The 27,703-nt window shown below is 40.5% G+C and overlaps 1 protein-coding gene across 1 annotated transcript in view; it reads left to right on the top strand.

Annotated features, from left to right (window-relative positions):
* The first annotated feature begins 717 nt into the window (after window positions 1-717).
* Window positions 718-27,703, top strand: part of LOC144534065 (ADAMTS-like protein 1) — a 94,547-nt gene continuing 67,561 nt past the window's right edge. Inside the window, exon 1 of the mRNA XM_078275733.1 lies at window positions 718-975. Within this exon, the coding sequence (XP_078131859.1) occupies window positions 919-975 (57 nt within the window). The 5' untranslated portion in view covers window positions 718-918. The remainder of the gene's footprint in view (window positions 976-27,703) is intronic.

The raw sequence follows: 27,703 nt of genomic DNA, 5'->3' as shown, positions 1-27,703 counted from the left end.
AGCTTTTCCCCCCTAGTTTCCAGCCTTTGTGCTAAACTAAGCTGACCAACTGCTGGCTCCAACTACTGTAAATATACTGTACAGATTTATGAGTGGTATAAATCTTCTCATCTAACGCTAGCTAAAAAAGCAAATAACATTTTTTATTTGTAAAACTATTAAGCTACTTTCATGTTTTTCATTTAATAATTTTCAGTTCAATTCTGCAGGAATAGGATGCATATAGGCCTAGTTGATAGTGACAACTCAGGATCAAAATTCCCGCCAAGATTTCTAGAAATCTTTTGCTGTGGCTTCATGGGAAATCTGTGGACAAAGCATGTCAAAAGTTCCAACTTTCTACATGAAGCACTGAAGGAGCGAAGTAGTTCTTTGTGCTATAGCCTAATGATAGTGGGTCTAAAAGTCTTCATTGGCTCAAAAAGTGATTCCCTGACCTAAAGACCCAAAAAACAAGAATGGACATGAATACACCTGAGCTCACATGGGCCTAAAAATGGGACCACATTTCAAAAGAATCTGACTTTTCAGTGTGTGGACTTGAGTTGAGACCCAAGCATCACTTAAAAATCCGCATGTCTGTGCACTAAGCAGCCTATCAGCGCGCAACTGCCCAGGAGTGTGTTTCTTTAAGAATGTAAGGTGGGTGAGCCCCTTTTCCTGACGCACGCCTGGTATGCAAACATAAATTTAGCAGCAACGTGTTTGCTGGGGGAACAAAATATCTGGAAGCGACCAGTGAGGTGTCATGTCGTCTGCGGCAGTTCTTGGCTGACTTTACCTTTTTATTCTCTCTCTCTGTGAACTGGAGCCGGAGCGCAGCGCAGAGAGGAGAGCAGCGACTGGGCAGACTGGGACAGAGCGGGCAATCCCAACCTCTCTACAGTTTGAAATTACATTAAGTTACCAGCGTCAGAGATGACAGGGGGCTGCTTGTGGACGGCTGGACTGGTTCTTCTCGTTGTTTGTGTGAAGGTACGTTTCACACTAATGCAACGTTTGATTCAATCATTTAACATGTGAGAGGAAAGCGCGTCACTTCAGTCTGAGATAAATGCGTTTGTGAAGTTGGCGCTCCACGAAACCGCTGTTGTTTAGATTTATTTGATTGTATTTTACTTTTAAGAAACAGACAAAAAGACAAGTGCTTTGGATTTGACCTGTCCTCTATCTCTAAAGGAAAACTCACTATTGTAGCTCAATGGGGACCCAGGTGCTTTGGTTGTTTTATTATATCCATATAATGTATAGAATTCATAACAGGATTTATTCTAATCCTACAGGTATATACAGGCTATGTATCTATATGCTGGAGCCATTATTGACAATGATGATTTTTATTTTTTATTTTGGGACGTGATGAAGTGTTCAGTGGTCATCCTCTTCCTCCATTGATGCTGAAGCAGGTCCAATGCTGCTGTACAGTGGATGAGAGGAGGAACAGTGTGTTATTGTATGCAAATCTGATGTATCTCAAAACCGATAAAATATCTTGTAATAAGGTATCAACAGCAGGCAACAGTGTGTATGTATATGTGTGTGTATGTATATATATATATATATACACTCAGATACTGTAACAAAAGGTCATTCATTTGAGTTGTATATAGAGTTGAGTCCTTCCTATTACCTTGCAATGGCAGACCTGAAATTTAAATAAAGAGAGCATAGGTCATCCTCAGAAAGATCAAAGCTTATCAGTCCTGCATTGGACAAACTGCTTAAATCAGTGCACTCAGCTTACACTAATCACTACTGGAATACATGGTATCTCTTAAAGGCCTAATTATTGCAGGCAAAGTTGTGTACAAGCTGACCCATGCTGCGTAATGGCACATCAAGAGCCGAGCAAGGCTTTTAAGTGGCACACAAAGCAGTTGTTTGTCCTGCAGACAGATTTGAGGTCTTAAACAGAGGGGTGGGATGTCACTGTCAGAATGTGTAAATGACGACGACAGGTGCTAATAGTACTTCAAGGTGAGTCGGGCTTTAGACACCCTGGCTGCCGTATAGCACCGCCGAGCACGTCCACACTGTAATCAGTGAATGTCAGTGACAGAGAAGCACTTGGGGCTTTGCAACTCTTTCCAGGCCACTGTCCAGTGCTGGCCTCATTAGGTTACAGTTTAAATAGGCCTATTGGGAAGCAAATCATGAATTGGCACATTAATGTATGCGTATGAGCATCAGTGTGAAGCTGCTGATGTAAGACCTTTTGATATAAATGTTTTCATGATTATCTGAAAAGTATAAATGACTGACCGTTAACTTTCCACATTAACAGAAATTTGTCTGTGATGAGCGTCCATTATAAATGATTGTACTCAACTCCATGTGCTGTTCATTTCAGTGTCTAGAGTGTTTGAAGTGATATGCCCTCACATTGACTTCTGTGTTACAACAAGTGGCGGCGGTTTGATTGTTTTGTGTCACACATCGAGACCGAATAATGACTTGGTAGGTTTTTTTTGCTGAAGTGGTTGTGACAAGCTTTTCTACTGTGCAGCATGAGTCAGCACTGGACATTTGTCTTTTTCACACACACCAGGGTGACCCAGTGCTTTGCTTCAGAGACCAGGGATCAACAAGTGCCGCCTCCCGGGGTCTCTGCTATGCGGTGGTCATTTCTTTTCATCCTTGCTGTTAGGTCAGAGTCTCGACATTACTATTTAACTGAAGAATGAGACTCTGTATTTGTGTGTATGGCTGTTGGAAGGTGTGTGTGTGTGTGTGTGTGTGTGTGTGTGTGTGTGTGTGTGTGTGTGTGTGTGTGTGTGTGTGTGTGTGTGTGTGTGTGTGTGTGTGTGTGTGTGTGTGTGTGTGTGTGTGTGTGTGTGTCAAATGGCCTGTGCCTCCAACCCTAAATGGAATAGGCCTTCCTTTGTGGGTGACATAATGACATACCTCGAGTGATTCTTGGAGGGTCTTGTTGGTTTCACTCTATTCCCTTGATTTGTGCAGTAAAGTGGAACCTTCCAGAAACAGTTTTTTCCTTTTCTGCTGGATGGGTATTTGTGTGTGCAAGAGGCTGTGCCCTTTTTAAAAGATGCAAAAAGCATCTCTCTGAGCACAAAGGTTCCTGCCCGTAAATCACGATTTGGCACCTGCCAGGGCGACGGAGCAAAGCAAAACCTTTTTGTTTGCTTTCATTTTTGTTCATTTTTTGTCTTGCTTCTCTGTGCCTCTCTTGCTTTTGCCATTTGTGCTTTTATTGTTAAAAGGTAAATATTTCTTAGGTGATCTTAGAAATCTTAATTTTGTATTTGTCAGTTTTTCTAATTTGTTTTTACAGGTGTTACCAGTTCCAATACCCAAACTCACCATAATGTAATTTCCAGTGTGCGACATATCAAGATATGTGTAAGCTAACATGAACAAACAACATAGCCCGTAGTGCTTTTTAAATTCCTGTTTAAGTTCAAGTTTGGTAATAATAAGCTTTTGTTAAACTTATTATTATTATTATTAAACGTATTCTGTCCGTGCAACGTTTCAAACCAATCTCCTGAAAAAAACATGCAGACAATGTCTACATTCACACATTTTTGGAAATGTTCGCCAGCTTAGCTAACGTGACCTAGTTTCACAGTAAAGGGCCACTGTGTCACAAGTGCATTTGTTGAGAGTCATAAGCAGGAAGTAGAGAAATATCAACGGTAGCGTTGCGACAATCGGCGTAATAAAGTCCGTATCTACATCCATACTTATAAAGACGTTGAAAGACGGCGATAAAACCTTTGGTGTGTGTTCTGTTAAATCTTTTTTCCGACAGAAATTCGGGTGAAGTTATTAGTTTAAACCTCTTGATATCATTGCGTCAAATAAAACCCAGCAGCAGACTGCTACCATAATATCTTTTACAGTTGATACAATTGCTCTCCTTTTGGGAGTTATTGCTAAACTACATGGTGGTTTTCGACACATGACGGATTTAAGTCAGCTGCCAGACTTCATCGCATTTTATGGCTGCCGCAATCAGCTGGAATTCGAAAGGACATTAGCCACAAAAGCAACAGATTTTGATGTTTATTCAAGGAAATGGTCCCTCTCAGAGTCTTAATGCAGCGAGCAGTGTGTATTGAAGTCCTCAGGATGGGGAAGCTTTGGGGTCTAATGGCAGGATTAAGTGGGGTCACGGCGTGCAAATGGTCCCAAGTGATCGTCCGTCAACAACAACATCTCTTGTTCTCTGAAACACGCTCCTCGGCTTGATTGCTTGATCGTAAAGACCACAAACTATCCAATTAGCTTTCATGAGGGCCTTTGTTGTGGACGCAAGTGGAATGGGAAGGGAATTAATTTTGAGAGGGATTGGTCCCACTTGAGGAGAAAAGGAAAGGGCTTCAGAGAACATCTGGCCAGTGATGGATGGAGCAAGTGTTTTTAGTTAGGTTGCAAAAGCCTTTATACTCATCTCATTGTTCCCATCTGGGCTTAATCTGTGGAGTGAGACCGAGGGCTGTTAAGTGTGGAAGTGTATGTGTGCAATGTTACTCTCACTCCAAGGCCAAAATTCACTGGTACTCATGTTTGCATAAATTGGTACCCGCTGCAAAATTCTTCACTTTTCATTCAATGCTCTTGATGTTCCTGGCACAGTAGCAATGTTCCCTGTGTGTCCTACTCAGGTGTGCCGGGATGCTTCTCTTCCAATACTAGAAATTCAGAGAGCAGGCATTCATCCCTGTAGAGCCATGCCAAAATGCAGTAGCTTCACTTCATTCTCAGCAGGCCAAGGAAGGAAAAGTACTGCAGAACAGAACAAGACATGGCAGCTTCTATTGGATGTTGAGTCCCAAAGAAAGTTCAACAGTATTTACAATAGATTGGCTAAGGTCGAGCACTCATCTCCAATTTATATTTTTTTTCTTTTACTTTATTGAAAATCCTGAAGATCTTTCATTTCAAAGAAGCCATTGTAGAAATACAAAATCCCCAATCAGAGATTTCACAAATGGGGCATGGCCTGAGAAGAATATATAATATTAGACCTGGCTAGCTGTTCCAGATGATGAGCTTGTCTCTGGTATTGCATTTGTTAAAGACAGTTTTCCCCTATTTTTGCAGTCCCAGTGTTGACAGACACTTGCCAGACCTGACTGAGTGCATTTGTCTTTGACTCCAGAGCCAACTATTTAGTAAAATGAATTCTTTGATATCCTGGGAAATATGCTTATCTGCTTTGTGGCGAAGAGTTAGATGAGAAGATTGATAGGACTTCTATGTCTCCATGCTAAATATGAAGCTGGTGCTAGGGGACATTTAGCTTAGCATAAATGGAAATAGGCAGCCTAGCTATGTTGTGTTGTTTTTACAAACAAGATAAATGTGGTAATTAGTCAGCTATAGAGGTGCTTGTATGCAGAATGTTCTTCCTTTGGACAGAGCCAGGCTAGCTCCCATTTCCAGTCTTCATGCTAAGCTAAGCTAACGGTCCCCTGGACATAGCTTCATATTTAGCGTACAGCCATGATAGTTGCATCGATATTCTCACTGAATTTTTGGTAAGAACACAAAATAGATTATTTCCCAAAATGTCAAAATGTTTTCCTTTTACATCAGGAGTTGATTAACAAACCAAGCCTTTTGAAAATTGAAAAGCTGTTGAATGAGAATATGGCTTTTGCTGATTTTGCTCTCCAAAATCTTGTGGAACTTGATAGTGTTGCTTGCCTTTCAATCACTTGATGCCAAGTTCTAATAAAATGCTTTGACTGACTGCCCAAAGTGGCCTGTGCCAGCAAATGGCATACCTTGCTGGAGTCATGTTGCAGTGTAATGCCAAAGTGTATGGAAGAGGGCGTGTTGTTCAGACTACAATATCAAAAAGCATAATGAGTTTCTGTGGTTTCATGTGGCTCTCAGGAAATTGAGTGTCTTATTGTGCCACACACACACACACACACACACACACACACACACACACACACACACACACACACTCTGCAAAACTCAGATTTTATATTGGGCTGCTGCAGTCACGCATTGATAGATAGGTGCCAGCAGATGGCAACATTACAGCAGAGGGACTTTTTGTGTCCAGTTCAGCAGCGATGTTCTCTGTAGGTCCCATGCCCATCACAGATAGTCAGCTCTATTGTGATTTTGCAGGTGGCTGCCCTACGTCCCCTCTCTGTTTCCTCTAGTGCCCCTTCATGAGGTGTATTGTCATTGCTGGGCTGAAAAGCGGAGCCTCTAACATCCTGTTCCTCTTATGAAACATCTTGGGCTCCATCTGTAGTGAGCCGACGTCCTTTCCGTCAGTGTGATTGAGCGTTGTTGTTTTATCCTGTTGTGTGTTCCTGGACTCCAGCTCAAACTTCATTTGCCGTAGCCGGGGCCCTCCGTGCATCATCTGGCTTGCACATTTTTCACACACAGCCAATCTCATAAGCAGTAGAACCTCGTAACCGAGCTGCTCTGCCTTGGCTTGCGCATGTGTCTAGTTCTGTCTGTTCTGTTTTGCCCCGGCCTTGACCTCAGATCCGTCCCAGGGTGGGATTGCAGCGGGAGTGCCGGGGAGTGGTGCTAACGAGAAGGGAGAGGGAGCACTCAAGCCCCTCTTTTGACGCCTAATTAGAAGGGAGGGCAGGTAGGAGGTGTGTGTGTTGAAACTGTACTGAGGAGGATCGTTTGGAGAGAGGAAGAATCCAGACAGGACTCTGCAGAGGGACGGAAAGAGGAAAGACAAAAGTAAGAGGGGAAGATATTGGAGGCTAAAAGTCCTAGAATGGGAGAGAAAGAGAGGGACAGGAAAAGGTATCGGAGAAATGTGCAAGACAATGATGTTTTAGCCCTTTAGTAATTGAGTCAAAGAGGAAACAAGCAAAATGGTCATAAGTATTCAAGAAATTGATGTGTTAATATGAAAATACACAGGTCAAAGCCAAGTCCTTCCAAAGATGTAGGAGGTGAGAAAGAATACAATTGAATAACATCTTTGTCAATGAATAGGGTTAAATAAAACGCAGTAAAACCAAAAATGTATACAGGTGAGTGCCACGTTAGAAGATAGAAAGGAAGGGTGGAATATTAATGTAGTGATATTGATGTGGATTTAGGAGAGAGCAAGAGGAGACAGAGACACACTCAGACACAAGGATGTCTGTAGAAATGGGAGGGGGGAGAGCAATATTGATGGAGTGAAAGGGAACGGGTTGCATGAAGCGTGCACAGAGAGCAAAAGGCCAAGCTGGAGTAATGTAAAGCAAAGCCACAGGCATCAAATTGAAAAGTAAAACGCATAAATATTCAACTGTAGCTTCTTGGAGAAAATGGAGATGCAGTAATTCCAGATCCACTCACTGGTTGACAGGCATGAAAAACAAATACCGGTTATCTCTCTTGCTGACCTCACTCCTTTGGAAAAGGGGAAAAAGGAGGTTGCATAAGAGTGTGAGACAGGTTATGTATAAAAGGACAAGGACAAATGGTTAAATCTAGTGGAAACATGATTGACTGAAGGTCTGCAGTGCCGGTGTCTGACAGGGTCTCCACGGCTGACTGCGGCGAATGTTTGCGAGGGTAATGACGCTTTCTGCTGTTCTCACATCTGCTTCCCCCCATGGCCACATGTGCTTTGAGTAAATGTCGAGCCGCCATGACTAAACACTGGAGACCCCTTTTACAAATGATGTGCTATTAGGATTACTATGCATACACCCACAGAAGCAGATTGATGAGCATGTAATCATGCATGCTCGCAAAGTAGGTGTGTGTCTGGCATGTGGATCTCTGTGTAAATGTGCGCTTCAGTGTCAACCATTTGTCATACTATTCATGGCTGACCTGTATTAAGCAAAAGCCGTTTTGATATGTTCACATTCTGTAATTGCTTCATGGTAGTTTTCGTCATTGCTTGTGGAGTCTGCATTATCCGTATGGGGTTCAAATAGTGTAAATAAGGGGGATTCTCAGAAGCAATGCATGCACATACTGACTGTGCAAGACAAAAGCCATTGCATGCATGTTATTTTAACACAAAAGATTTGATTATTACCATGTTGAATGACTGTTGGTGACAGGTATTGCCAAGCTCATAAAAATACGTTTGTTTACCTTCCTACTGAGAGTTAGATTAGAAGATCACTACCACTCTCATATCTGTCCGGTAAATATACAGCTACCACTAGCAGTCGCTTAGCTTAGCTTAGCATAAAGTCAGAAAACGGGGATACAGCTAGCCTCGTTAAGTGGACAACTACCTCAAATTGCGTACGGTACTTGAGTAAATATACTTGTGTGTGTGTGTGTGTGTGTGTGACCATGGGACCATTCCCAGGCTGCTCACAGGGATTACCTAGGACTACGGTGCCCTCTATGAAATGCACTAGCACACACACTGTGGTGAGCAGTGACACAGCACAGATGTAGCGGGCCGCAGCACAGACTTTCTGGCCCCTGTAAAGAGGCCTGGGTCTCCCCTTTTTGAGTGAGCCCACTGTGTGGTCTTTTGGAGCATGTTTGTGTAAAGTATGAAGTGTATCTTAAGTGTGTTTATGTGTTATTTGTAAGAGTGTGAGGTGGAAAATGTGAGGTCATGGGAAATAACAGCTGCTTTACATTGCTTGAAAAAATACAGTGATGTTGCCATTTCTGTAACAGTGCAAGCAGAAATGTGCATGACCATGATTTGTTGGGTTTCAGTTTGTATTTCTCGCTAATTGATTAAAGCTTTTTTTCAACCATGAAGATTACATTTCTTGTTAAAGATACATTAGGGGCAGGTCTGAACTAAGAGTGAACTTCACTGTGAACTTTAAATGACCTTTTATTCAAATGTGTATGCTTTCAAAACACCTGTACAGGCTTGTTATTTGTATGTTGTGCAATGATTGATGTTTGACCTGTGAAAATAATTACCCCTAATATGAGAAAAATGCACCCGCAGGTCGCTGTTGTTTTCGGTCTTTGGCTCGCTGATGGCCTCACCGTGGCGTTGCATTTGAAGTGCCACTGTGGAATTTTGTCCCAGCATACCTCTGTGCGGTGACATCATCCACACTGGTGTCTCGTCGGATCTCAGTCGGGGGGCGTACGACGCTCAGAAATACAGTCTCAAATGCGCCCAGCTTGTTTGAATTTGCGTGGTCCGAATCCTCTCAGCGCTCCCTCCCCATCCTCTTCTCCTGTCTCCCTGTTGACAGGTATGCAGCTCGAAAAGTATTTGGCAACCATGACCTGGAAAAGTGCACATTTGACATTGAGCATGTCACTCATCCTTCATTTTCTCCACTCCTCCTTCACATCAGCAGGATTTACAGTAATGCTCTTTTTAAATGAGGCCTTTTGTGTTATCAGTGCAGTTTCTTCTCTCATCTCAGCGTGATTTGCTTCATAGCTGGAATAGTTGGGATTGCGGTGACCAGGTGGCCTGTGAAGCCACCAAGCTGATATGACAGATACTGGATACTCGGCTCCGTATGAAAGATCCTAAACTGCGTGTTCAGAAGAGATCATATAAGCTCAATGTTGAGAGACAGATGGACTGACAGACAGTGAACTAGCTGAGAGTAAGATGCAGGGCAGGTGAAACCTAGCATATGTCTTGCACCATGTAGACTGTTGTTATTACAGTTATTGACAAAATCTCTAAACACACTCGGCATCTAAATCTGGGAGTAGTCGAGCATTGACATATCAAAATATGATGCACTAAAGGGCTTGTTGAAAGGCTACTGTAAAGGTGTATGTATATATATTTGAGAAGCAGTGATCCCTCATCACAGATAGAATAAGACATTTCCTATTATTTATATATTATACATTAGAATAATAACAGTCTTAGACTGTTCTATCTAAATAACTGTTAGCGGCCTGGAGAGGTAAAGCAATCCAGTATTTCACAAGAAAAATGTCATACTCTAAATATGAGCAGCAGAACGTGATTTTTCTTCTTTCCTGCCCCGTTAATCATCTCGTGGCCCCCTCAGATTTATCTTGTGATCACTTGCATTATCCAATGATGTACTGTATTCATGTCCTATACATTTGATATGATTACTTTCATTCTTGATGAATCTATCATTTTTTTTATCAGTATCTTATGTGTTTGATTTTTAAATTAATGATTTATAGTTACTTTTGCCAGTCGAGAAGTCAAAGAGCCTCAAACCACCCGTTGTTGCGAAATTACAAATTTTATTTAAAGAATTGCTGAATCATTTTTCATTCGACATATTTTCCTGTTACATCCCTGTCAGGGATGCATTATCAGCATTTAAAATTCTAAAGATATGTGGTGAAATGCATCCCAGACCACTTCGGCTAGTGGTTTGAGTGATCGGATCGCAATGCATCTTGGTGGTTGTTTTGTATTAAGCGCTGTCCACTCGTTATCCGATTGGCCAAGATGCATTTTAAACCCAAGTGTAAACAGGGTCTTAATAGTTTTTCTACTCAACTTAAAGTGGTTTCTAAGTAAAGTCTATTCTGGGGCTCATTGTTTGGAATAATTCTTAGATGACATTATTTTGGTCAAAATAAAAGCTTTTGGCCCAGAGTGGAAGATCAGTGAATTCTTACTCCTGACCCCGAGAAATAACATCTCATTTAATAAACCTGCTGACATTTTGAGTTCCTGCAGGGAAATATCTGTCTGTTCATCTGTCACGCTCAATATTTCATACAATATTTACTCCAGGTGCATGCTACATCATCTTAACATCACACTACCAAATGGATTTTGATTAAACCTCAGGAAGTCATGTCCTTAAAGTGCAAAACAAGGTGACATAATGTCTGAGGTGAACTGTGCCATTCATCAAAGACATTAAGTGTAGTGTTGTTTTGTTGTTGATGTGGGAGGAAGATGGGGGGGAAAGAGGGAGAGGCTTTCTGGATTTTGCCAGACGCAGTGAGAAAACGGGGATGTTGTCACTGACAAACAATGGCATACTGTGTGTGTGCATAAGTACAAAGAGCAAGAGTCGCTTGTATGTTTTAGGTTGGTGAAAGATGCGTGTGTGGCAGCGCGAGACAAGTTTGTTAGCTGACGTTGATTGGCAGGAGGGCGCAGCAGGAATGTGCCCGACTGCAGCTCTCTGCGGGACAGGTACAAACCGCTCTATCATCGCATGAGAGAGTAATGGTTACGGGCAAATCATTACATGATCCGAAGGAACCAAGTCTGTGCCAAAGTGTGTGTGTGTGTGTGTGTGTGTGTGTTTAATCGGAGAGAAAGAATGTCTGTCTGATACTGACATGATTGGTGGTGGGAGGGTGACCTTGATGAGTTTGGTCTCTGCGATGAGTGGACAGACTGTGTCCGGTGCGTGGTAGCTTGGCACAGGAGCTGGGGGTGTGGAGAAGGGATTAGACTCAACCAAAAGAGAAGAAATGGGCTATTGGCAATAGGGCTGGTTGATATGGAGAAAATCAAATATCCCGATATTTTTGACCAAATGCCTCGATACCGCAACGATATTGTAGTGTTGACTATTGTTGCTTTTTACAAAAGATTTACACAATGAGATTTTTGATAAATAATCATCAGTAATGTGGATATAATTACTAAGTGGGTAAAGGCAAATAATTGAATAGTTACAACAGTCTGGTAAGTTCAAAAATGACATAACTTTACTGTAATGCAGCCTTTAAAACCAGGAAAAGACAACACTTATGCCATATTACGATATCCAAAATCTAGTCTCATATCACGATATTGATATAATATCGATATATTGCCTAGCTCTAATCGGCAACCCCAAAGTTGTCTAATGTACATGTTCATATAGCTGGCTACCTAACATTAGTCGTGAGCACACATCAAGTTTTTGTTTAGAGTTGGAGTTCCGGAGAGCTATGTGCAGTCATCAGGACTAACGTAGATGGTCCATAAATACTTCCAAAACGAAGGGTAGCGGTTTGTTAACCCACAGTGTCTTCTTTTCTATTTCTACACATGTTAAGTAGAGAAAATGCAACACGTGGGTGTGGAGGATTTGTCCAGTAGTTGTTTTAAGGCTCCTTAGATGGAACTGGCCTGAGTGACAAAAATAATGTAACCGGTACTGTAACTCATTGCAGTAATTAGTTAAGTAATGAAATTACTTTTTAAGCGAGTAATTTAAATGATTATGGTAAATATTTTTTTAATTACAGAGGTGGGAATCGCAGGGTACTATAAGATGCACAATACATGGCTCATGATAACGATAATACCACAGTACAGCAATTCTGCAATAATCAATATATTGCTAGACAATCCTATAATGATACATCACAGTATTGGTCTATTAATACAAAATGCCTGTGAAAAGGTTAAGTGCAGGTTGTCTCTCTTATTCACTGCAAGTCCAAACTGTTAGAAAACAGCACAATTCTGCAGCACAAGTTTTTCAGTCTGTAAATTAAAATTACAGAACTTTAGAGCAACTATGGGTCCATACTTTGGACTTAAACATGGCTGGGCCATCTGTAATTTTCCTCAAACTGCTGTCTGCCATCCCGTTGAAAACCTCTTCCTCTTCGGCTAGTTAACTTCTGTTCAAGTTTCCCTCATTCATGTGTTGAGCGCCACCTCGAGGAGCCATGAAGTAGCAACGCAAGGAGCAGGAAAAACCTATTTAGAATGCCTTATTTTATTAATTATGTCGACATTTGGCGCCAGTGTACTGATTCACGCATCAGATAAAGAGGGACAAGGATATATTGCTGTATCGATATTTTGTCCCACCCCTAGTCTACACCCTTATTAATACTTAAATGCAGATTACAGACATAAGATTACAGTTCATCATCACCATTAAAGTACCAGACATGGTATAAAAACTAATCTGTCTTGCACAACAAATGTTATATAGGAGAGAAACAAATGTTTAATACACATCCTTACTCAGTGGTTAAACATTTACCCACAGAATGCGATGAATAATGTCCTGATCTTATCTGCGATCTTCACACTCACTTTGTTAAAGGAGAATAAAAGAAAGTCAAACTATGGTGAAGTTTATGGCCCATTGATCTGCACATTTCCTGCATGCCTATTATACCTTGATAATGGTCATGGAAGCAATGTTTGTACTGTATTTACTACCGTTCAGTCAAGTTAGACATGAATGATATTGGAAAATAATGCTGCAAATGTTTTTGCATATTAGGTTGATCTTTTTCATACTACATTGGACCTATCTTACTTTAATCTTTGAGTCCCTAAGTGTTTTACCTGAACTGGCTCTGCAGACTGCAGAGAGAAGACAAATAGGCCCATGTATCCAGAAGAGGTGACATAAAACACAAACTGGATAATGTAACTGGAATAAATCTCTAAAGTTTGGCCAGTGAATTTTCCCATAGCAAACAACATGTTAATGAGAAGCCAAATTCACGACAGTTGGTCAATCAATCACTTCAACATTTTGTCTGAGCGCATTGTAGTTCCACGTAAATGTAACTGGCAACCCGCCATTTTGCACAACAGGTTTGGAATTTATTGCACTTGCCCAAAGCTAACAAAATGCTAGTGTCTCACCTCATAGTGAAGGATGCTCACTAACCCAGCGTTAATATTACAATATGTGGTTGTAATTGCAGTAATATGCTGACAACAAATATTTTTGCAGGGGAATATTTTCCTTAAAACCAGACTGAGCTTGCAGACCGCTAATTTATACAACAGATGTGGAATTGGGCAATGCTAACAAAACAATTAGGTTTACTGACATCTGTGGTACTGAAAGACAACTACGCAGGTTTTGCAATATAGAAGAGTGGAGCTATTCTTTATAGTATTTTAGCGACTTAAAAAGTAAAAGTGTAATGAATCAAAGCAGGTACAACAGAGGTATAAAGTTATTATTTGTACCAGCTGTTAAGTAACTAGATCTGTTGCTGTGTGCAGGTGTGTCAGGGAGACACACTGCCTTGAGGTGCAGCGGAGGATGTAGGTTCATGTTCAACAATGTGTGCCAAAACTGTCTGGCTTGTCTCTAACTTTACATTTTTTTTTTTTTTAACTTTTAGCTGTGCATCCATGTGTGTCTGTAATGCAACCTTAGGTGATTCGTGCTCCAACATGCCACTATCTTTTGCGTCGCTCCTAATGTAAATCTGCAAGTGTGAGCATACATGTCTTTTTTTTTACCTACTTGACATATTTGATTTATGCCTCCATTTTGTTTATGCTAATTAAGAATGCCCAGCAAGCCAGGTAAAGGTATTCTTATATACTAAATCCCTGTGTCATTTCCTCCTGCTAGTCTTTGTAAACTCATAGTTTAGGCTTAGCTCCACAGTGTGGCCTTGCATGCCCACTGGCTGACTCACTTAGCTCCTGCTGAGCCCTGCTCCTGGGTCTGGGGGTCATCCACAGCCTCTCCCTTTTCCTGGCTCTAGCCTACTTCAGCTCCCAGGCTTCCTGCTCCTCACAGGTCAAACTCGGAGTGTAGGCGAGAAAGAGGGTGACAGATGACCAATGCATGCACGTTGTGCATAGGCCATAGGTGTGCGTGCTCGCCCTGCAGCGACCCCGCCCTCTAGGTTGCCTCTTCCTCTGCATTGCGGTGCAGAGTGAAGGTGTGGTTGCCCTGAGGGCAAGATGATTTCCTCCACCGCAGTGAGAAAGAGAAAAAGACAAATGTGGTAGCGGTTTGCCCAGAGGTGAGCACATTCTCATGTCTAGTTTGTTTTTTAAGAGGGTAAGGAGCACTCATGCTTATTTTACACCTGGCCCTTAATCTATTGAGTGTGTGTTTGTGCAATAAGTTTCAAGCCGTACAGCCTATGTGCATTAAGCTACTTATTGACAAAGTTTCCAACTGTTAGGATGCATTTGGATGGACATTTCCTTGCATTTATGTGACAATCCAGGGCAGAGGAAGGATTGCTTTTCTTTCTGCTGCTCTAATCCAGGTTGTTGTAGAGGCTTGGCCAGTTCGTAGATTTAAGAGTGCAAATGAACCGACTAGAGCTGGGCAATATATCGATATTATATCAATATCATGATATGAGACTAGATATCGTCTTAGATTTTGGATATCGTAATATGGCATATTATTGTCTTTTCCTGGTTTTAAAGCCTGCATTACAGTAAAGTGATGTCATTTTCTGAACTTACCAGACTGTTGTAACTGTTCTATTATTTGCCTTTACCCACTTAGTAATTATATCCACATTACTGATGATTATTTATCAAAAATCTCATTGTGTAAATATTTTGTGAAAGCACCAATAGTCAACCCTACAATATCATTGTGGTATCGATATCGAGGTATTTGGTCAAAAATATCGTGATATTTGATTTTCTCCATATCACCCAGCCCTAGAACCCACAAATAATATACACACATGCACAGAACAGCAGAACGTCTATGTAGGAAGGACTTTGTGACTGACACGTCAAAGTTTATGTTGGTTAGACTGTTGTGATCCAGCTGTGCAAATCAAGGATTTTTACTGTACGTAAGAAGAAGCCAGCTTGGCTCCTGGACACTCACCTACTGTAACTTGCATACCCCAGTTATCTGGATGACGCAAGTAAATCAGGGCAGATCCACCACTTGTTTCTCGTTAATATCAGGCACACCCAGCTGTTGTCATAATACTGCTGTGTGCACAGCCCTGTGCTTCTAACCTCTCCTACTTCATCAGAAACACTTGGTCAGCTGCTCAGTGGCAGTAACTATCTTTCTGCCCCTCCCTTGTGCTCTGTTAGGCTTACAGTGTGATATTCAAGATGGTTTATTATCATTCTTCTGTCGTTTTTTAAAGAAGAGCAAAGTAACATTTACTCTGGTACCACGGTTCAGGCAACAAAAATGCAATAAAAACAACTGAAATAATTTAAAAAAACTTACATACAATGTTGAACGCACAGTGTTAAAATTGCAAATCTGTAAAGTAGCTCTGTATAATAAGCGTGTGTGTATATGTGTGTGTTTATTTATATATATATATATATATATATATATATATATATATATATATATATGTATGTATATATATATATATATATATATATATATATATATATATATATAGATATATATATATATATATATATATATATGTATGTATATATATATATATATATATATGATATGTATATATATATATAGTATATATACATACATATATATATATGTATGTATGTATATATATATATATATATATATATATATATATATATATATATATATATATATATGTATGTATATATATATGTATGTGTATATATATGTGTGTGTGTGTATGTATGTATATATATATATATATATATATATATATATAAAATATGTATGTGTGTGTATAGATAGATAGATAGATAGATAGAGCAGCACACATAGAAAAGTGCTGTCCTGAAATAATAACAGGTTTCCCAGAGTAATAAGTTAGAAAATTCAGAAAGCAGAACCAGAAAATATCAGTTTGTGGTGCCAAACTCACGCCACAATTTATTAAAGTTTTTATTATTATTTTTTATTTTTTTCATCGGATGAAAAACAGTTATTACTCTGAAATTTATCAAGGTCTTGATCCAAGAGAATGTGACCACTGAATATGAGTTTTAAATCAGTTTTCACGCCATAAATGGTCTACTAACATTTTAGTTGTTGAGAGATTGAAAGCAAAACACCCTGCAAAATCATTTTCAAATGTGCAAAAAGCTAAAGTTATAATTTGGAAAATTTGAATGTTGTGGTTGTGTTACCGCAGAGGCAAAAGATGTACAACATCATTTTTAGATTTAGAATTAATTAGGATATTTGATAAACAAAGGTACAAAGGTATAAAGAAAGTTAGCTAGATGGCGGGGCCTTTTTGGCTCAGGATTTTGATTAACTTTGTCAACAATTTAACTTTAAACGTCTTATTTGGTAACTTAAAAAGTAACTTTTATTTAGTTTTAGTTGTGACCAAAAGGTTTTCAACTAATATTTTGTCATAAAAAACTATGACAAAAATATTTGTTATTAATGGCAGATTTCATTGATGAAATTCCAAATAATGGCAGATCAGTTAATAGAATGCAGTTCTTGTGGCGTGTGTGATCTGTAATGGTCTCAGAAATTATTAAAACAAAAACATCAAAATAGGAAAGACAATGAAATGCATTCCCCCTCCGTCATCACTAAACTGTAGCTGGTAGCGCTGCCGTCACTCACAACACACCCCTCCGGCCCAGCACATGTATTTACTTCTCTGTCCTTTCCGTGACCCATAATTCCCTTCTTCCTGCTCACCTAACGCTTAAAGATTAACAAGAGTGCTCACTACCTGTCCACCTGCTAGAGGCATCACATTTACGGGCACCAGGGTAATCTCAGGGGTCCAGTTGGTTTTCTAATCCTTGGAAACAGAAATGGAGAGCCCGTCAATGGGCAGGCTGTTCACTTTCCAGGGGGATCTGTTATTGCAACTGCCATTGTTCAGCTTTGGAGGCCACCTGTATCAATATCAGAATTTACTGTGCCAAATGCAACTTATTGGATATCGTGTTTTCTTGGCATTACTGAGATGTTAACGTTGTCTTGATTTTACCTTGATTATATCTTGGACTTTTGTCCAAGAGAAAAGACAAAGAAACAAACTGGGGCTGGCTTGTGCACTGATTTGTGGCAATGACTGTTTTTGTAGAGTTCGTGCCCTTGTTCCAAGGCACGCAGGGGTGTTTGGTAGCGGCACCAGATCGCTATAAAGCCGTACTTGAAGCTTTCATTGGTTTCATCTCCCCCCTCCTGACTTGAGATATACCCTCAGGATCTCTCAGTGTCACCTGGATATCTGTAGCCAATGTGAAACCCGCAGAACGCAAAGCCATCTCTGTTACACACGCCAACAACAATGGAAGGGCTGCTAGGACCACATTTTGAAGGTTTTGGTTGCAGAGGCAATTTTGGAGCTATCAGATTGAAACTCAAGAAGCCAGGGCAAGTCAATGCTGTCAGGAATTTCTAAGAGGGGTGTGTGCCTATTTGAAAGCCACTTTCTTAATGTAAGAAAAAAAGAAACCCTTTCATGGCCAGAGAATCCCGATCACAATGGAGTTGAGGATGCCACTATTGGTTTTTAGCGTCTCAAATGTCTCCCGCATTTAAAGTAGTATGTCTTTAACTCTGAGGTTGTCTGTAACAAAGCTACTCAGGTGAATATCTTTGATAAGAAGCATGGTATTATATTTCCATAAGTAGATGAGCTGTTATGTTGGGGTGTAATACTATTCCATTCATTTTATCTGGTTTGCCATTGCGTACTGTCCAAAACTTAATGGACCCTCTGATTTTCAGTTTTTAAGGTCTGGTAGCTACATCTCCCTCATGCCCATTCGTACTGTATATTAACTTGAGATTTTCCACTTCTGATTGCAAGTAACACTAGGCTAAACTAAATGATTTATGTGATTTTTCTCCTGTCTTTCTGTGTGTTATGATGATCTATCTGCCCAAGACTGCATATTCGTGCAAGTTTGCAGACACACCGTACACTCATGTCGTACACAGTACCTGTTCCTCCTTACAATGAACCTTGCCTCAGCTTGTGCCGATTTTAGCGCTGCTGAGAGACGGCTTCCAACCATTTGGGATGCTCTTAGGTTTCATGCCACCAGGGGTTTGCTCTTCACTCTGAAAGAATAACATTTCTTACACAAACTGAAGCCACTGCCAGCAAGTTTTTAGAGACAGATCCCTCATATCATAGGGTGAAACCTACCTGCCTCAGCCAGATAGCCTGTCAAATTTGTCCTTTTGAGAGTAGAACTGTAGTCGCTCTTGGGGGAAGGCATCAATACTGTAATACCATCAGTGCAGTTTCTGTCTGCTCTAAAAGTTCAAAAGAAAGCCATCAGCAATGTTTTTAATGCATTTGATTGAGTGTGGTGATTACATTTATTATATTTTTAGAGATGCATGGGCATGCTGTCTCATCAAACATTGTTAATTGGTGTCCAATGGAAGAGGCTTACAGAGCTTAGTAACAAGATAATAAGTAATAAGATTTTTTTTAACATGTCATTATGATGCCAGAACGGCACAGGAGCCAGGTCAGTGTGCCCCAGAGTTGGGATGGGAAAAGATAAAAATAATAAAAATGTCTTCCCATAGCTGAAATGGTGTTTTGTCAGTACTTTTCTGTAAGCGTTTTGGACTCGCTTGTTTCTGAAAAGGGCAGGGAGAGGGAGGCGTCCAGTGATTCTTCAGCAGGCGTGTACTGTAGCTGTGCCCGACAGTGCCAAACCCTGCTCCCTGCTGAGATGACCCTGGGCACACGCTCCAGCTGTGCAAACACAGCCGCATTGCTGAGCACACGTTCAGGCTGAGCCAAATCCAATTATTTGCCTTGCCTTGAGTTTTTTCTCCCTTTTCGTTTAATTTCAGTAGCGCATATTCAGCCACCTTTCTCAGTGCACATGAGTTGCCAGGCTGAACAATGCTGACAAACGCACCACTGTGGCTTCTCTCTCTTATATATATATTTCTCTCGTGTGAACATTCCCCTGCTTGTCAGCTTAATTTCTCAGCCTTTTACTAATTTTCTTCCCAAAACTCTGGCGTGACAGTGGGTATCCATTTTGCTTGAAGGTGAACCACCAAAGTCAACATGGAGGGGATGCGAGCCGCTCGATCGTTGGCCAGTCAACACAGACAGCGGGCAAAGAAGGTTTTTGTCAGGAGGGTTCAGCCCATTTGGACATAAGCACCCAGCCAGTTATGTTACCTTTACTGGCCTGTGGTGCTTTAGGTCATCCTCGAATTCAAGAAGCACGAGAAGTCAAACAAGGGTTTATCAGAGCTTTTTGCTGAACTTAACTGCCTGCTGCGGCTTTAAATGACATTCATGAGAGCTCTGAGTGAATCAAAAGGGGTAAAGTTGCAAGCAGTAAAGCCAAAACACAATGTTATCAAAACCAAACAAATCAATTGGCAAAACTATGACATTAAGAAGCGATACTAATAAACTGAATTTTTCAGAAAGTTCACAACTTGCAGCGTTGTTTAACTTCCAGTTTTGTTACCACTTTGTTTCAAGGTAATAAAACTGTCTGACACTGCACAGATTTCCACTCTAAATGACTCACAAGCTGAACTTACCAGCTTGAAAGCTGCAAACCCCACTCAACTGATAAAGTCATTAAACTGAATATCAAACATGTCCAGCTATGTGTCACACTTATGTGTAGCTGATGTTCATTTGATCTGTTAACCAATGTCTGCAGACAAAACACTGCTTCCTGCCTGGTTCTAGGAGAACGAAAGCAGGAGGAGAAGAAAAGTACGGACTATCGCGTTGCCATCAGCTTGACCAGCAGAGAGGCTGCAGACACAAGCTGACATTTCAATGGATGCAACCTTGATTCTCAGTCTAAGTCAGTGTTAAATGTTGAGTAGAGACTATAACAAGTATCTGATTCCAGCTAAAAAGACACACTAGAAGGCAACACATTTTGCATGCTGTACCTATCATCCATGTAAAATGACCCTTAATTCAAAGATGCTGAGTAATTCTCCCCACATATTTCACTCACTTTGACCGCACAACTGTTGGAACAAGTTAAGTGTTAACTTAACTGACAATGGCTTGTTTGGGGGAAAATGTATTGAGTATTTTTGGATGAGATTGGTACAGTAACACCTTACAACTGAATCTTTCCATTTCCGCTGAACAGCCGTGCCCTCGCAGTATACATAAACTGACCGTAGTAGAAGCTACTTTTGGCTCTGCTGTTGCTTTGGAGCTAAATAATTTTTCCTGAGATAACAGAGTGCTTGTGAGCTGGGCCAACAGGGAGCCCTAATGCATCAACAAACGCATGATATGCTGTCCCTCGCTGTCGCTGGGCCTATATGGGATGACCTGCCATGCTCTTGAATACAATGAACAAACACAAGTTCCTGAAGCACAAGTGTACATGCAAGCAGAAAATTGAATAGAATTATAAGAATGCAACAGAAACATCAGGTAATCCATTTAGGAATATCACTATAGACACGGAGAGTAAACACTACATTATTTATGTGATACACACACACACACACACACACACACACACACACACACACACGCACGCACAGGGCATAAAGTTAGACAAACCGTTAGTGGACTCACACATGTTGTCAGATAAATCTCCCATGGCGTGTTTAAGAGTTCAAATGGCGCCTCCGATCTGTCTCTTTAATACAAAGGGAATGTGAAGGACGAAATGTGCCAACTCACCCACCAGGCACTCCCTCCCTTTTAACGCCACTTTAGCTATGTCCCAGATGTCAGGGACTTCATTCATCAATCCACCATTATTGGCGTCAACTATCGAGGCTCAAGACGCTCATTTTTTGTGTGTCTATCTTGCTGAGATGCATTTTTAGTAGGGCTGTCAAAATAACGCGTTAATTTCGATTAATTAATCTGAGAACAAATAACGCGTTAAAAAAAATAACGCAGATTAATCCATTCCATATTGACATTTGACCCGGAGCCGTTCTAGCCACCATTGGACTGTAAAATGAAGGAGGGAGACGAGAATGTTCTGCCTGGATCATTAATTGGAACATTTACTTGTAAAAATCTTCTTCCTGCCAACCCTGGCTACCGAAATCTGGTGCCACTGATATGTCTGCGCTTCTCTCTGATGCTCTGAAACACAAACACCGCTGCACATGACGCTAGTCAACACTATACTCGACAGCAGCTAACGTTAGCCTACCGCTAGCTAGTAGCTGGATTAGACACGGTTAAAATGCTGACAGCTAACACTAAACGGTGTAAAGTGTGACTGTGTTTTACTGTAGAGGATTCAACACCGGGATGTAACAATCTGCAACTGCCGTCGGAGAAACAACACAGACGGTGCGTTCAATGAAACTGGTAAACTACAGCCTTGTGGTGCATTTGAAGTTATTGTATGTCCTTTCCCCATCTGATGGTTCAACATCAATTTACTACTGAAATTAGTTATTGTTAGACATTATTATTATTATTAAATCATTTAATTTTGACCATATGGCCTTAGCAATAAACAAGCCATTCTTTAATGCCACCAACTGTTGTTTAGTACCCTTTTTTCTTTTCTTTTTTTACTTTCTTAAAAAGTATCGGTTCATGCACCGTTAATTATGTATGCGATTAATTAAGCACAGAATATGTAATTAATTAGATTACATTTTTTAATCAGCCCTAAAAATTAGGGCTATGTAATTAAGATCTTGATAGCAGATTGACCTTGAGAGAGATCTTTTTCTGCTCCTTTAGTTCGTAGAGCATCTTTCAGGGTCGTTGTCCATCAATCTTCTGGGATAATTGCACTGTCTGGAACCTCTGCATATTGACAAGACAATGGGCGGACAACATTAAGCTGTCACATTATGTTGACTGTGTCATCGTAAACCGGTGGGGAAATAATTGCCGTCTCTGATCTTCTATGTGTGTCTCAGCTATGGTTCCCTGGGGTGATTGTCATATTTAGAGGACCCTAGACAAATCACTGGGTTTCCCCAGCCCATCTGTCAGAGCGATGATGATGTTGTGGTTTGTTAGGCTGCAGGAGAATGTTGAGTCAAGTGGGGATGTCTGGGACCGTCTGCCAAATGGAGACTTGGGCCCTTTTTAAAAGTGAATCATGTTATTGTTAGCATTTGTTCTGGTGCTGTAGGACAATCTGACTGTTCACAAAAAATATGACAATTTACTGGCCAAAGATGCCTGTATATGAAGGATCGTTACCTGAAATAGCTTTGTGATGCATATCTAAGACTCTATTACAAATTCATTATAAAACGTGTAAAATTGCTCTTTAAAAAAATATCGGGTCTCTCCAGTGTAGGAATATGCAGATTGATAATCAATTTAAACAATTAGGACTTTTATTTTTTGTGTTCTCCTTGCATACATACAAGACACGTGTAGTGCAGAGGCTCTTATACTAAGTTAACAAAAAATAACATGTCATCATTAGATCCATATCTAAGATGAATAAAAAATGAGAGAAGCAAACACTTCATGTAATAATCTTAATTATAGGTTTACCAGCCTAAATGCAGTGATCATGTATCGTATGCTGGCTTTAAAAAACTTGATCACCATACTAATTCTCAAGAAAACCACTAGGGGCCAAAATTAGATGATTTGGGTTCTATAATTTATAAAAATTATGGCTACAGCTCCTGAGTGTTGAAGGATGTGGTCACTATCATGCACACACTAAAGAGAAAGCAACTGAAAGAAAGTTTAGGTCTAAGTAACAGGCAAAATACTTTCCACTGTGTGCCCAGTGTGCAGCTGGCTTCTAGTAATGCAAAACACAGTTGAAGAATGGAGTGTGGATTATGGAGTGGAGGGCTGGAGAGTTAAAGATGCCACGCCACAGGCAGGGCAGCATTTCATTATTTGCCTCGCTGCCAGCCAGATGAGATCAGGACTTGAGAATATGGAAATTAAGATTGTTCGATGGTCAGGCAACTCCACAAATGAGGGGCTTAATTTGGGAGCAGTTATGCATCAACAATTCAGCGGTAACCGCAGACGGCGCTCGGGAGAGGACCAGGGCTCTCATGGCACATGTTGATGTCGGTGAAAATGGTTTAGGAAACTCGGCTGAACAAATTTGTTGGCCCTTGCTGTGGTATAAGATTGGGGTCTTCACAGATTGCAACTTTTCTTTTCGTGTACTAGTAGTAAAGAGTCCTTTGCAGTACATTGTTGAACACCACCAAGGTTTAATCTGTTTGGCCCCTCAGTGATGTGTGGTCATGATTCAGGCCAACAGCTTGCCAGGTTTGTTCTTTGTCTATTTCAAAGAAAACAGCGATTACTGGATTGGTCTTCTGGGAGGTCTGGCATGGATGGCTTTGCATGAATTTCATGGTGGTATCCATGTTTGGGTCATTGCCATTGTCAATTCTGCACAGGCTTACAATGGGAAGTTATGTTGAATAAATGGGTAAAATTTGAGAATTGACCAGATCTGAGAGTGCTACTTTATTTCTGGCCCCTGAAAAAAACGGCCAAAAAGTTTTCAAAATCATACTGGCAATGGAAACTCCAAATTTCTGAATTACTTTGTATTGTCTTTGTTTGACATTTAAGACACTATACAATATACATTGTTAAATTTACCAAATGTGTTTCAGCAGAGTCTTAAAAAGATACCAAAAAGTGAACAGTGCACTTTTTTATTTAAGGTTTCATTTCTGTTTATCTTTGAAGACTGACACAGTAAAATGGTATGTTTGTGCTCCCAGGTCAGTATGAACTTCTAATCAGCTGGTCGAATGATCTCTATCACTTATACTCCTACTCATTAATTATGACATGTTGTTTCCTACACTAAAAAGTTTGGTTCACAAAAATTATACTGATGCTCATTAACTAGAGCATTATATTGAATGTCTTAAAGTATAACATGACTGCAGTAAAAGTAAAAAAATGTGCCGTATCAAAATCTTTTTAGATTTAATGGAAAATAGTTACAAATATTTAATTATACCTCTCTAATGAGGGAAATGACTAAAATCTGAATGGAAAGTTAAAGGAGCATTCCTGGGGCGCCACTACAAAACCCATATAAACTGTAATCATCAATCATCCAGTGACAGTCACCTTTATGTGTGAAATTACCCTGGTGTTTTGAATCAGTCGTGCAGCAGCACACATGTACTGAACAGTGAACTTGTTGGCCTGCTACATGTGGAACATTGTGTTGTAATTGTGCCATACAGCTGTCAATTTTAATCCTTCTACGAATTGATATGATGAAGGAGAACAGGTGTGTGTGTGTGTGTGTGTGTGTGTGTGTGTGTGTGTGTTGACTGAAACTCTGAATGGAAATCCACTGCTTAGTTATGGCTCTCTTGACATACCGCTACACCATTCATCTTTGTAGCCGCTTTTGTCAGGGCGGGCGGTCTTTGTGTTCACACACTTGCCATCACACACGGCTTAATTACTAAAAGTCAGCGGTCACAGTTACTTAACGCCACTGAGAGAGCCGCAGAATGGCCAGTGGATCAATCAGACTAATGAAAAGCTGTGATGGAGAGCTGTAACGCAGCTGCTGCCGACTCCACTCTGCCCATGTCTGATGATTTGGACTGCTGCCAGTGTGGCGTTAATGTGATAGTATGAGGCGTTCACTCACTATACAATAGGGATGGTTCTCAGTAATTCTTTCAGTTAGTTACACTGTGTGTATTTGCTGGATATTGGACTGAATACAGGTGTTTCACACTTGGTTATATATATACACTTATTGACACCAAACATGCAGTATGTTGGAGTGATGGATATCGACACGAATGTATAATGTTTCCCATGTTCACCATCTTACTGTAGTTTAGTTTGTTAGTATGCTAACACTTGCCAATTAGCATTAAACACGTAACTAGTCATAAACCAAAGTATTGTAAAATTTCACCTGATGATTGCACTATGAAAAGTGAATGGATCACCAAAATCATTAAAAAAAATTCCGAGGGGAACAAGAATGTGTGGATCAAATTTCATGGCAATCCATCCAATATATGTTTAGACATTTTAGTCAAAACCTCAAACGTCCGTAGGATTCATCCTCTGGGAACCACGAATGTCTTTACAAAATGTCCAATTCATCTAAGATGCTGAGATATTTCACTGGATAAGTGAAACTTGGTGGCCCGAGATGAAAGGTCACCATATTACCAAATTCATTGGGATGCAACCTTTAGGTACCATTTCATGTTTTTACAAAACGTCAGATGTTTCACCCTGGAGCCACACCGCTAGCATGGCTGAAATGTAAGGGGATTTTAAAGGAACAATTCAACTCTCCTCTCCTTAATTATATTTCATGCATGTGCACAAGGGCTTTGACAGGTAAGCCTTTCCCTGAATAAATAGATAAGACCCTGAAGCTCTTTATATCATTTATCACACAAGATGTAATATTAAATGGGTTTTAATTTTTAATTGTTGCACCAGTGCAGGGAATTGGCCACAGACAGAGAGGCTTTATTCAATATGATCCTGGTGTATTTATTTAGCTCAAATTTCCACTGATAAGATTGCTGTATTTCTCTTCATCTCTAAAACTTGTACACCTGCCCAGATGGCCACCTATCCCTGTCTCCTCATTGTAAATGATTACATTTTGGAAGCTCCTCTTTGTGGGAAACTAAATGATGGATTTAGCCAATCTACTTTTAAGCATAAGGTCGGTGAAGACTGAGGAGGGGAAGATGGATGATTTGGGGAAAGTGACTCTGTCTCACCCTGTGTAAACGTGATTTGATCATGATTGTCCACCCTCGCTTGCTTGAGTTTCACACTTTTACATAACCTCTCCGCCTGTGTTACAAGCTGGAATCTGATATAAGAAAAGGGCCAAAGTCATCCATCATGAGCAGAGGCGGTAGTTAGAGGAAAAAAAAGTGGCTTTTTGTCTTAAGTGGTTGTGATGGAAGATGCAAACTGGGTGGATGTGTTTTTTTTTTTTTTAAAGATAATTTTTCGTGGCATTTTTAGGCCTTTATTTTCACAGGACAGATGATGACATGAAAGGGGAGAGAGAGGGGGAATGACATGCAGCAAAGGGCCAGAGGTCGGAGTCGAACCCGCAACCGCTGCATCGAGGAGTAAACCTCTATATAGGGGTGCCTGCTCTACCAACTGAGCTAACTCGGCCACCTGGGTGGATGTTTTAAAGCAGACCTATTATGTCAACACCGAGTCGGGCTGAGCTCTCTCAGCTTCTTCTTTTTCTTTCACTCATTGGACGCTGAGCTCGGCCCAATGATGCTGGACCACAGGGAAATTATAAAAAGTGTGCAGATTCAGGACCCAAATCCATGTCAGTGCTTTTCAGTTCTTTTATGGAATCTCAACCAGCTACTGTATGTTCTCCATCCACATCATTGTGTTTACATAAAAAAAATGCTTTTGTTTTTGGCTCTCTACTTTTGAAGCAGCCACAGCACTTCACTTAACAGCTTTTAGTTCAACAGTCAAGTCTTAAAACTGACATTCCTTATGTGCATGGTTCAGAAACTAGCTGCAGGAAGAACTGGCATGTTTCAGGAAATTACATGTGATGTGTCAGTCACTCTTCTCTTAATAACATCGCCATGGGGACCCATGTGGGCCTGTTTATGTTTTCCTGCTGCTGTTACTGTATATGCTGTTTGACCCAGGGGCTGATGCATAGACTGTATACGTGAAGGCATAACATCTTGATCGCCCCCTTGGTGGCTGGCTGCAGTATAGGTCATAAATCCTGCCTCCTTAATGTTGGCAAATGGGACATGGACCAAACTAAAGAATCAAAGTAGATGTCAAATACATTTTCCCCAAAGATGTTTTCCGTCATTTTAGGTACTTTAGGTAGTTTGTTCAAGTGTTCATTTTTCTGATAAATTAGTTTATTTATATATATATATATATATATATATATATATATATATATAGATATATATATATATATATATATATATATATATCTATATCTCTCTCATTAACCAGTTCCTCCAGGATTTCGCGATTGCGCCAATTTGCGCTAATTAGACCAATCACCGTGACTTTGGTGCGACTCGCAATTTTGACCAATCACTGCAACTTTTCCGCAAATTTGACCAATATCCGGAGTTTCCCACGACTTCAACCAATCCCAGCAGTCCCACGTGCCAGACTTTACGTCCGTATAATGTGAGTGCCACCAAAGAATTTCTAATAAGGAGAGAAATGCTGCTATCCAGCTTCCTAAGGAGGCCTAACCACTACATCAGAATGACATTTTCTGCACAGC

Source organism: Sander vitreus, chromosome 19 (genome assembly GCF_031162955.1).
Source record: "Sander vitreus isolate 19-12246 chromosome 19, sanVit1, whole genome shotgun sequence".
In the NCBI taxonomy this organism is placed as follows: domain Eukaryota; kingdom Metazoa; phylum Chordata; class Actinopteri; order Perciformes; family Percidae; genus Sander; species Sander vitreus.
Note: the sequence above shows the minus strand (reverse complement) of the source record. Positions and strands in the feature narration are given on the sequence as shown.